The sequence below is a fragment of the Cydia amplana genome, chromosome Z, assembly GCF_948474715.1.
Source record: "Cydia amplana chromosome Z, ilCydAmpl1.1, whole genome shotgun sequence".
Lineage (NCBI taxonomy): Eukaryota > Metazoa > Arthropoda > Insecta > Lepidoptera > Tortricidae > Cydia > Cydia amplana.
Window position 1 is genome coordinate 33,955,413 of NC_086096.1, and position 12,446 is coordinate 33,967,858.

Sequence of the window (12,446 nt, forward strand, 5' to 3'; positions counted from 1 at the left end):
CGTTTTGTAAGTGTACCTTTTTCTTCGCAAGCCAACTTCGCCACCCAAGCATTGACAAACTTGTTCCTCTCCGACGTATCATCATCCTTCTCCTCGTCGGCCATGATCAAATCATTCTTCAAATCGTCAGCCAGCAACAACACTTGCTTGCCGCTCTCCATCGACTCCTTTAAGATCGAGTTGTCCGTATCATTTATAGAACTAATCGAGATCTCGTTCGTAGGCGTTTTATCGTCATCCTCTCTTTCTGAAAGCTTGCAGTCACTTTGCGTGCGTTGGCCGTCGAAATTAGAGGCGTTTTTCACATCTTTATCGGAGACTTTCTTAGTTTTAGTCTTGGTTTGCTGATTGGCCAGTTCTTTCGAGCTAGGGTCGCTGGCGCTTTCAACTTTTTCTGAAGATTTGGAATTCTCTAGTATACTAGGAGTGAGATCGTCTGGGGTTTTGCTGGTGGCGTTAGCAGCTATGGATGATTTTATTAGTAAGGCATCGCCTTGTAGTAGGCTGCCGGTGGCTTTGAGCATGCTCTTGCTGAGGCTGTTCTGCCTGTTACGCAGGTCTTTCGTTGTTTCGAAACTAAAACAAAACAATATCATTATAATTTGGGTGTTGGAGATGGCAAGTAATGATGATTCAATAAATCTATTCCATATTACCGAAGACTGTAAAATGGTTGTGAGGTAAGTAAAAGAAAGCTACAAAACTTAAATTTTAATATCTGCGCTCCCTTGCATGAACGAGTTTTGCAGGTGACCAAGCCGTGAAAAATAAGGATTATTTTATTTTGTTTCGATTAGAAGAATTATTATCTTATTTTGTTTCGATTCAAGCTATAAGACCCATGTTTGCATATAACTTAATTCTATGGAAAATATACAACCTAAATTATGACATCACTTGTGGTGCTTGAACAAGGAGCATGTAGCTTTCGCCTAAAAGGAAGCGAGCAGCCCAGTAACTCGAGCAAGTTACTTATTTATATACGATTCACGAGTATCTTCTTCAACCTAGCGTTTTCCCGGCCTAGCGCCAGGGTCCGCTTTCCTGCTCAGTCTTCTCCACTTCGCCCGGTCTTCGGTATCCTCAGGTGTGAACGAGTATCGAGTATAAGTATGTAAATGCGAGTTAACAACTATCATACTTCACACAGATGTCTTGTTACCATTTGTTGAAGCAGCCAGACTTGACGAGCCTCATGACCTTCTGGAATATCCTCTTGGCGCTGGGCTCGCGGCGGGACGGGGGCCGCTTTTCCAGCGCGGCCACGGCGGGCGATATCGCTGCTCGGACCTCGTGGAGGAGGAAACGAGCGCGCTCCAGGGGCACAGCGCACACCTGGGCAAGGGAAACACGACCGTAATGTAAGCCTCATAAGAGAACATGTCGCGCGAGTGACTTAAAACAAGTGAGTCTAAACCGTAAAATTATTCAATGTTAGTATGTCTCACAAGAGTTTAAATTCGATTTTCGCTCTGAAGAAAAGTTTATTCCTTATTTATTTTGTTTTATTTGGAGATCCAACAGGTGTGACATTAAGATAAAGATTATAGTAGATACAGGAAGCCAATTAATTATAGGAACTCACAGATAGTGACATGATACTAAACAAATAGGTACTATACTAAGGTTACGCACTATCGCAGTCGCATAATTATGTGATCTTTCTACTTTCGTTTCTTCTGATACTACCATAGTTCGCATTAAAGTGGAAGCGTGTCCACCATCGCAGCTGTCTTTAAAAATTGAAACAATTACATAATATAAGGTCCAAATTTCTATAGTGGAATCACTAGTCTTTGTGAGGCCCTCCAACTATCTAATTACGTCTGAATAGCAATGCCTATTCTTTAGTGTCTGAATATCTTAGGTTTACCTGTGTTTAACTGTTTTTAATTATTTCGTTCCAATAATTGTTATTATTCTATTCAACACACCTCACCACTGTTGCCTTACCTCTTTGTACCCACGTGACTGCTGCTGCTTGGTCCTCATGAGCGTCCACTTGCTCTGTTGTACAACCTTAACTATTTCTGACATCGCCGGAGACAGTTTCACTTCACCCTTGTCCATTTCTGTACGCCAAATAAGACATTTTAATAAACATGAATCAAATCAAATTAGGACAATTTTTTTGACTGATATTCTTCTTTCAGCAGCTAAACAGTCATCGGGACAATTCGAACGAACCCAATCATAACTAGGTTGCGTTGTTTTATCACAGAGTTCCAATGGCCACCTCCTTTATCACATCAGCTCGATCGTACCATAATATTGAATTGTCATCCAACTTACATATGTATGTGAAATGTGAAGTTTCAGCTCAATCGAATAATGAGAAGTGTCTCCTCCCCTCACCTACCGAAGGTGTAAAGACCGGAAGGAGAATCAGGGAAGGAGATCATTCCTCGTGTCAACTATACTCTGTGACAACTGACCGGCGCTAGCGATGGCGAGGGCGTGTTCACTCAGCCCGGCGTGGTACAGCAGCGCGGCGAGCAGCGTCCGCCTGAACTCCTCCAGCGGGTGGTCCGGGGGGAAGTGGGGGGTGGCGCCCTCGCGACGCTCGCACGCCCACCAGAGGTGGAGGGCTAGGGGGTCCTGAAAAATAACACACACATGTTTTACCACATAGAAACACCACGCTGCTCTCTAAAACCCGCATTGCTGACGTAGGCGGGGAAACCGCTAGGCTCAAATGGGACTAGGCAGGTCACGTCTACCGCATGCATCCGGAGAGGTGGGCTAGCTTAGCCACCAAGTGGATGCCGGTAGAGGGACGTGGACGGGGCAGGCCCAAACGGAGATGGCGGGATGACCTGGACAACTTCCTGAACAACTGGCCGGAGGAAACACCAAATCGGGAGTCGTGGAAATCAAGGGGAGAGGCCTTTGCCCAGCAGTGGGACACTCATATAGGCTAATAAAAAAATTAAAAAGTTTTACCACTCGGAAATTCTTTGGTGATAGTACGACGCGTGCTAAGGGATAAATTCGTAAATAGCCCGCGAGCGGCGCTAATGCCAGATCAGATAAGTACATTTCTTCAAATAGGTTTAACCAGGATGGCAAGCATCAGAAAACTTACATGTAGTTTAGGCTCTCCAAGAGCAAGTAGCAACGCATCGGCTTTAGTCCCCGCGCCAGGCCCGGAGCGCGGCACGCGCGGGGTATACGCGGGGGGCGGGGTGTCGCCCGCGGGACTGTTGCCACCAGTAGATGAGCCGCTTCGAGCCTCGGCCTTTTCTTCTTCGAACGGGTTCGGCGGGTTGGCATCCTAGAATTATAATGGACCCTTTATTAATGATGACGGTATGCTAAGATAATAAGTACCTATCAAACTACCTACATAAACGGTCAACGAACGGTCATAACCATAAGCCTCCTTTTGATTAGCTGTAGTCAGGTAAAAAGTGTAATGTAATGGATTAAAGTAAGATAAGTGACTAACTTGCAGTCCGCCCCGCAGTATCACTTGCGCGGCGAAGCTCCCCGCCTCGCGCTCGGCGCGCTGCTGCGGCAGCGAGCGCGCCAGCTGCACCCCGCACTGCGACACGCTGAGCGCTATGTGGAACGCTGCTGACGTCATCAGGTGGTGAACTCGGAGGGATGACGTGCTTTCCTGGAAGAATAGCAGAATAGTGATGAATTATGATAAGAATCTACTAACTGTGTTTAGATCATTAGTTCACCCTCATTTTCTACTAAGCAAAAACAAAATAGTGATTAATATAATCTATTGAATTTTAGACCATTGATTCATCCTCGTTTGCTACTGGGTAAGCAAGATAATAGACATCAAAATATAGAATGGCTTCTAATCGGCCAGATGCAAGAGCAAAACACCCACCCTCCACACCTGACAGAATCAAAATCAGCCGGCGAGCCGCGGCGGTTTATAGTACGGCTCTTCTGAGGTGAACTTTTCGCTTCAAACCGTAATCTTTCAAACAAAGGCCATTGTCTCTATTATCGCAAAAGCGCTTGCTCCCGACTTGGCACGTGCCAGTACAACATTCATATTGAAAAACAACCGGTATCGTCATAGTATTAAGGTTCAAATTTAATGTCACTGATATTCTATATATTACGTTTTGGTAGTGTAGGACGATAGACCGCCCCGAAGCGATACGGCACTCATATTATTTTGATACTTAGTGTGGTGTTAAAAATGAAACACGGTTATTTTATGATAAAGCGTTGTAATATACAACAAAATCTTATATAACAAAATCTAAGGTAACAATGTAAATTTAAGATTAATAAGTTTAACATAGGTATAATCAAAATTTTTCCGTATAGGTATATAAACAGTTATACGTACTACTAGATAAAATCGTGTCATAAAAAATCAGATATAATCAATTTCTTTCTTATATTATAACCGACCTTTCTTCTGACCGTTGACACGTGACGTTTTGTTAGAAAAGCTGTACGCTTCAAAGCTCCACGTTTGCCTTATCAGTGTTTTTATTGTTACTATGCGTCGGCATCACATCAGAGGTGCTAATTTCACAGTATCGTTATTTTAAAGATAAGAAAAAATAACAATGCTTGCAGCTGCACCTTTGTAAATTATTACATTTACCACCGCAAGCTAATAATTTAAATAAAACAATATAATAAATAACCGCGTTTCATTTTTAACACCACACTAAGTATTAAAATAATATGAGCGCCGTATCGCTTCGGGGCGGTTTATCGTCCTACACTACCAAAACGTAATATCTAGAATATCAGTGACATTAAATTTGAACCTTAATACTATGACGATACCGGTTGTTTTTCAATATGAATGTTGTACTGGCACGTGCCAAGTCGGGAGCAAGCGCTTTTGCGATAATAGAGACAATGGCCTTTGTTTGAAAGATTACGGTCTGAAGCGAAAAGTTCACCTCAGAAGAGCCGTACTATATTATGAAACTTTCCATACAATAAAATTTAGCGAACTCTTTAACGATGACAAACAGTTTGGTGCAACCGACACTTAGTTTGCTGATGATAAGATATTCAACTAACCTCGAGTTTGTGTGTGTGTATCTGATCCGGCATCCATGCCTACGCATTTGTCCGTGATCAACGACAGGTACAACGCATGCAGCTTGACGCTGAGCGCCGCCGTAGCGTCGCAGCCGCGCAATTTGCGCACCAACTCAGTGATCATCACATTCAGTTTAGGGGCTGATGATAAGATACTCAACTAACCTCGATTTTGTGCGTGTGTATCTGATCGGCATCCATGCCCACGCATTTGTCCGTGATCAGCGACAAATACAACGCATGCGGCTCGACGCTGAGCGCCGCCGTAGCGTCGCAGCCGCGCAGTTTGCGCACCAACTCGTTCGTACTGGGGTTGTCGCACTCGAAGTTTTCCACGTCGTACACGTGGCCTCGGACTATTATCCAGGAGCCGCCTTCCTTCGTATGGTTTAAAAGATCACACCTGTAAAGATAAAAAATATGTAGATGGAATTTTTATAGCCTTTAAAAGTGGTAAGTAGCCACTTCCCTAGGCTTTAGCAATACCTAAGTACTTACTTTCGTATAACATTGTTGTTATGCTGGTTCAGCTTGGTGACGAGCCCAGGCCAGCCGAGCTGGTCCATCTCCAAGCTGGCGGCGGATGGTAGTATTTGTGCCGCGTCGTCACAGGCGCGCGCTATGCGAATGAGCGCGTCGGCGGCGTGCGCGAGGATGTTCGGCGAGCGGCCCACGCATGTCGCCACCCATGTTGATAGCTCGCTTACAACTCGCCCTGATAAATAAAAATGCGATTCTGAAATAAAGCTAACTAGAATCAGTATCCTTCTAAATAAACAAAGTCAAGTTTAACTACAAATGGAACCTTGTATAAAGGCAATCTGGCCACCTCTCCTCACTGATTCTCCGGCGCCCTGTATATGTACGCCTAAGGGCCACCCCACATCTAGCGTCTTTCGAGCGTCGGCGTTTACAATTCTATGGCCGAACGTCGACGCAACGTCATTTTCCATAGCGCTGACCAGACGCCGACGCTCGAAAGACGCTAGATGTGGGGTGGCCCTAAAGGTGTTATTTGGAAACATATTTAACGAGCGAGCGCCGTTTGTAAGACATAACCGAGTATAAGCTCAAGTACTTCCTTTGCTTTGATTGGTTGTGATTGCTGCCAAACTTACCAACGATGTCAGAAGCCAGAATCTCCGTGAGCTTCTCCAACTGCGCGCTGTCAGCCTTGTACACGGCTCGAGTGAACTCGCCGAGCGTCACTTGCACCTGGTCGGCCAGCATCTCTATGTATTCGGTGACGATTGCGCGGACGCCACCGCGGTTGCTCCGCCCGCCGCGTAGCCACATCGCTTCGCAGAAAAGAAGTCTGGAAGGACAGTAACGGCCATATTCGAACTTTAAGATACGTCAAATACTAGAGATTGAAACGATATGGATTGGATATGTCAGTGCCAAACAAGTGTCAAAAGTGACGCGTTTGTTTGAAGAAACGTCACTTTTGACACTTGTTTGACACTGTCATATTCATTCCATATCATAATCATAATCATAATACTTTATTGCGACCATGGTAATATAGATGTTACACAATATTATTATAAACAGTTTCACATGGGCCCTGTTAGGGCAAAGCAAGGATGTATGTACATAGTATATTTACACTAGCATATTATATAATTACGCACAATCTTAAAAATGCCATATTTAAAACATCGTATTTGTATAGTAATCTGGATAAAAACTTATAAATAAAAATAATCCGCAAAATTCATCATTTAAAAAATTACATACCTATCAACAAATCTATTCTATAATTTTTATAAATTTACATAAAAACAAAATAGCAAAACAATATCGTTTCAATCTCTAGTATTTGACGTATCTTAAAGTTCGATTATGGCCGTAAGTCAGTTTAATATTCCGAAAATAGGCCATAAGGACATCGAGGCGCTTCGTCATCAACCGTAGCAACTTACTGCACGTATTGGCAGTGTTGATAAGGACTCAAAATCATCGAATTTTGACGCGTTCAAGTAACACTTATGATATATATATTTGCCATTTGTCGAATGGACCTACGTACCTTTGGAACCTAATAAGCAGTTCGCAGCTAGGGCTGACTGTATCCTGCCGGTTTGAGTCGACAGGGTCCCCGCTGAGCACGGCTTTAAAATATATCTGCGTCTGAGCGCTCGTGTTGTGGACGAGATGTTTTACCTATGATAGATAACATAAATCATTTAGAATGATGACCACACACATATCTAGAGACCGATTAAAAACAAGATCGAAAAGAATGTAGGCATTTCGATACTTACTAAATGCATCAATGGGACTGCTGCAGCCTTTTCTGAAGCTGATTTCTTATTGGGCTGAAACTGCTCGGATACTGAAACAAAAACTCATCATGTTACATTTCTTCCTCTATGCTGTCTCACGACGCATAACAGTGGTTTGAAAACTCGATTGTAGTGAGTTACATACATACGTATTTTTAAACGCACCTACGCAACATTCGGTTTCGGTGCAGCAAGGCGAGACCCCATTCCCACGGTGCCCGGTTGTGATGTCGATTTGATCGTAACCTCTGTAAACATTAGATAACATTTATGGACATCAATAACAGTGTCTGGACTTAAAAGATAGACAAATTAATACTAAGAAGCATTTTGTGGTAGCTGGATAACAAATGCCAGAGCTTGACAACCTTATTACCGCATAAAGTTATAGCCATGCGTGCATAGGGGCAGCACAGGAGCCGTCAGTTTTTTTGGCGCGAGGCGTAAATGTGAAGTTTATGCTTCCGACGTAGCCCACAAGATGGCAGAACCTAATGTGCACAAGAACACTTACAAGAATGGTATACTTGCTTTGGCAATGTACATGTTTACGTTTCTGATACAGGCCACAAGATGGCAGACCCACCAATGCGCACGGTGCCTATACCTCAGTTGTCAAATTTACGAACACAATTTATCTCACTGATTGCTGGAAGGAATGGCTAAAGGCATAAGTACATATTTGTGGAGATGACGAGTCACTTTGACAATATGCAACCTAGAGTCGAACCAAACTAACTCTGCATGGCATTTGCAATGATAAAGTGTGGAAAATATGACGTTCATAATGAGATATTGATATTTCCTCGATTGTGTCATGGAGTCCACTAGAGAGTAACTGTCTGACAGTAGCTGTAATATGCTTACTCGTATAGTGTGAGATGCGCGTATTCATCAGCAGTGTGCTCTTGAAGGACGCTTTGTAGGGCGTCGCTAAGCCCGCCGCCGCCGAGCAGAGACCAGACCAGTAGCTCCGTCATAAAGTGCGCACCGGCGCTGATCGAACTTGTGCCTGCAAAAATAAGAAAAGTTATGTAAAGTAAAAGCATCGTCTTAACAGATCACATTCCAATATTGCGTGAATTAACAAAAAATAGTCCTAAAATGAGTCCAGCGACAGGTTTAATGTAATAACCCCTTTATGACTTGCGGGTATTATATAGAGTGAAAGTGTGTATTTTGCATCTTTGTCCTAATGTCTTACAATGTCCTATTCTGGTGACATAGTCTGTGTGAATTATATTAAAGTAGTGTGAGACCTAATTATGAGGGAAAGAAATGGGGATCTTCTAGCCTCAAGGCTACGAAAAGTAAATCGGTATCCTAGATATCATTTCACTTTAGATATAAATTATCAGTCACAGTAGCGGGACCCATTCGGGCCTTGATTAGGCCTTACACATTATTACACAAGCTCGCAAACCCGAGTGGCCACGTTCCATAATACCATCAATTTCTTAATTCCAGCTATTTAACGTAAATTGTACAGTCACATGTTTTAATTTATGACCCATTTTCGTACCTTGTCACAGTGATAATCAATATGAAAGTAGCTAGAGACTTCATGCTATTGTCACTGTGACAAGGTACAAAAAAGCGGCCAAGTGCGAGTCGGACTCGCCCATGAAGGGTTCCGTATTTAGGCGATTTATGACGTATTAAAAAAAAACTACTTACTAGATCTCGTTCAAACCAATTTTCGGTGGAAGTTTATACGGTAATGTACATCATATATTTTTTTTTGTTTTATCATTCTGTTATTTTAGAAGTTACAGGGGGGGGGGGGGGGGGGCACACATTTTACCACTTTGGAAGTGTCTCTCGCGCAAACTATTCAGTTTAGAAAAAAATGATATTAGAAACCTCAATATCATTTTTGAAGACCTATCCATAGATACCCCACACGTATAGGTTTGATGAAAAAAAAAATTGAGTTTCAGTTCTAAGTATAGGGAACCCCAAAAATTTATTGTTTTTTTTGTCTATTTTTGTGTGAAAATCTTAATGCGGTTCACAGAATACATCTACTTACCAAGTTTCAACAGTATAGTTCTTATAGTTTCGGAGAAAAGTGACTGTGACATACACGGACAGACGGACAGACAGACAGACATGACGAATCTATAAGGGTTCCGTTTTTTGTCATTTGGCTACGGAACCCTAAAAATGGGTCAGAAATTGAAACATGTGACTGTACATAAATGACCAACCTTGCGGCAGCAACTCTATAAGGTGCTGCGCCCGCACCTGCGGCGTCGGCAGCAGCAGCGGCCACGCGGCGGCGAGCGCGCGCCGCGCCGCCGCCGCGGCCGCGGGGCCCGCTCGGCCCTCCACCAGCGCCACTAGTGCGCTGTGCAGCCCGGCGCACCAGGGCCGGACTTCGTTGGCGTCCTCGCAGATGGGGCCGCGGGTACATTGCCAAGCTTGGACCTAAGGGCATACCATTGTACAAGGGCATAGAGAAAAAAATACATAGAGTGCTCACTCCATACATCAGTTTTAGTACCAAAAAGACTATTAGCATCTAGCATCGAGTAGCGGAACTATCAGTACTACTACTTGACAATAGATGTAGCACCGACCGGAAAGTCTTATGCTGTTGAGATAAGACTTTCCGGTCGGTGCTACATCTATTGTCAAGTAGTAGTACTGATAGTTGCGCTACTCGATGCAAGATGTTGCAAGACACTGAAATTAATAGTCTGAACTGATGTATGGAGTGAGCACTCTTGTCTTACTATATTTCTCTATGACAAGGGTTAACTTGGTAACAAGTAAAACTTTTGATAAAAACAATGTAAGGACTACGGATTTTTTTCAAGAAACATTTTTCTTTTTGGTATCCAGTTAAATATGACACCCGGATCATTAAAACTGACAATATAATCATTTGTTTTACAAGGGGGCTAAGTTGTTGTTTAGCCGCTCGTGCCAATATTGATATTGATACCCGAGTAAGAACCAATTCCGTAATTGGACCACAAGCGTAGCGAGCGATTCGAAAAGTGAAATCTTGAGTGTGGCGAGGGTTCCAAGGCTCGTGCCAAGTTAAACAACTGTAAAATATCAAGCAGAATCAAAGCAACGAATGAATCTTTATCAATAGAAAAGTTACCTGAAGCCTCAACAGATTGAGACACGAAACGGCGAGACATTCATCTTCATGCATAATCTCTTTGCTCGCTGCGCCATTGCTATGCTCCACTACTAGCCTGAGCAGTTTCTCTAGTAATCTGAAAATATACATTATTATGAAATATTGTTGAATTAACAAAGGATTAGGGTGACATTACAACTCATAGATTAGGGTGATATTCCACCTGTAATGTTAAGGCCTGTCCAGACAACGACAATTTTTCGCCAATCTGATGAAATTGTCCGATCAAATCAAGCCGTGCACGCAAACGCCAATTTGGCTCGCTGATTTCGATCGCCGATTTCATAATCATTTCAATTTAATTATATCGGTAATATTGGTATCGAGGATGCGAGCTTACGGTGGTAGTTAAAAGTCCGGAGAGTAATAGCCAAAATGTTTTATTGAACTATGATGTAAAATACGTTAAGCATAAAATGTTAGAATGTTAATAGTACATTATGCAACCGTTGTTTAAGAGAGGTCAAAAAAGGCGAGTGGCGTAATAATTTGAGGCGAAGCCGAAAATTTTTAATAAAGACGGCACGAGTATTTTTTGACTCAGTTAAACAACGTTGTATACAATATTTTTCTACGACCATTAAATTGGAGATCGACGCCAATTTCTTTTCTTATCAAATCGGTCGATCTGATCATCCTGTCTGGACTCCGCTTTATATATTTCACTTACTCGAATGTACTGTCGGAAAGGTCGATGACGAACGGCAGAGAAGCGGGTAGATCGCGGGCCGTCTCCTCGCTCCACACAAACATCTTGATGAGTCCCACTGTGACGCCTGAAAACAATAAACAACTATAAGTAGTTTCACCATAGAGAAAAAAATACATAGAGTGCTCACTCCATACATCAGTTTTAGTACCAAAAAGACTATTAGCATCTAGCATCGAGTAGCGGAACTATCAGTACTGCTACTTGACAATAGATGTAACACCGACCGGAAAGTCTTATGTTGTTGAGATAAGACTTTCCGTTCGGTGCTACATCTATTGTCAAGTAGCAGTACTGATAGTTCCGCTACTCGATGCTAGAGGTAGACACTGAAATTAATAGTCTGAACTGATGTATGGAGTGAGCACTCTTGTCTTACTATATTTCTCAATGGTTTCACTGACTATTTGACGAATCCTAGTAAGGCCAAAGAGTGTATAGAGAGTTACTGTCATGGTAAATTATGTAAGTAGCCACAGTACATTCACTACCATCTTTCGACAGAAGATTTAAACTGTTAGAACGCCATTTGACTTTGATCCTTATTCTTTCACTGATATGTGTCAATTTGTTAAATGGCATTCTAACAGTTTTAATCTTCTGTCGAAAGATGGCAGTAAATTTACAGTGGCTTCATAATTTACTTTGACAATCCGGCTCTATTTCAAATTCTCTTTGGTAAGGCCTTGGTGTCCGGGCTGCGTAGTGTCACGTACTTACTGCCTTAAATTGTTTACAATGTGACGCTATACGCAGCGTACGGCGTCAACTGGAAACCAAGGCCTAAAAGACCGATCACCCTTTTACATTTTCTCTGACTTACCATTAGCTCTAAAAGGCGACGTCAGAACGTTAACTTTGACTGGCGTCGAAGAGAACAGATGTGCTCTCTCGTGTGTACCCCACGAGTATAGCTGGCCGTCGGCGAGCAACGCGACGCCACACGACGTGCCCAGCGACACGTCGATCACCCGTTTGCCTGGAATAAACACATTGTGTTGATTATAAATGGTTTCATTTTGAACAAAATGTGGGTTCCCATACAAAATTTTCCTATTTTTAATTTCCACCTGGTTGAATAGTAAATTGGGATGAATGATCATTTGTTTAAGAAAGGAATAACACATAAGAAATGCTACTTTATTTGGTTCATGAAAGGTTCTTATTAGATTGAAACGGAGTTGTACATTGTAATGCACATTTGGCCTTAGAAGATTAACAATTGCCGAGCGGAGCTTCTCTAGGTCTTCTCTAG

General features: G+C 42.6%; 1 protein-coding gene across 1 annotated transcript in view; it reads right to left on the reverse strand.

The window, feature by feature from the left end:
- The window catches only part of LOC134661242 (probable E3 ubiquitin-protein ligase HERC2), an 83,335-nt gene that overhangs the window by 44,740 nt on the left and 26,149 nt on the right, over positions 1 to 12,446 (reverse strand). Inside the window, exons 14-30 of the mRNA XM_063517229.1 lie at positions 12,015 to 12,170; positions 11,153 to 11,258; positions 10,441 to 10,558; positions 9,536 to 9,755; positions 8,193 to 8,337; positions 7,491 to 7,573; positions 7,305 to 7,375; positions 7,070 to 7,203; positions 6,156 to 6,352; positions 5,536 to 5,752; positions 5,203 to 5,440; positions 3,449 to 3,619; positions 3,086 to 3,274; positions 2,436 to 2,598; positions 1,954 to 2,072; positions 1,163 to 1,335; positions 17 to 576 (exon numbers count right to left, since the gene is read on the reverse strand). Coding sequence (XP_063373299.1) covers positions 17 to 576; positions 1,163 to 1,335; positions 1,954 to 2,072; positions 2,436 to 2,598; positions 3,086 to 3,274; positions 3,449 to 3,619; positions 5,203 to 5,440; positions 5,536 to 5,752; positions 6,156 to 6,352; positions 7,070 to 7,203; positions 7,305 to 7,375; positions 7,491 to 7,573; positions 8,193 to 8,337; positions 9,536 to 9,755; positions 10,441 to 10,558; positions 11,153 to 11,258; positions 12,015 to 12,170 — 3,060 coding nt within the window. The remainder of the gene's footprint in view (positions 1 to 16; positions 577 to 1,162; positions 1,336 to 1,953; positions 2,073 to 2,435; positions 2,599 to 3,085; positions 3,275 to 3,448; positions 3,620 to 5,202; positions 5,441 to 5,535; positions 5,753 to 6,155; positions 6,353 to 7,069; positions 7,204 to 7,304; positions 7,376 to 7,490; positions 7,574 to 8,192; positions 8,338 to 9,535; positions 9,756 to 10,440; positions 10,559 to 11,152; positions 11,259 to 12,014; positions 12,171 to 12,446) is intronic.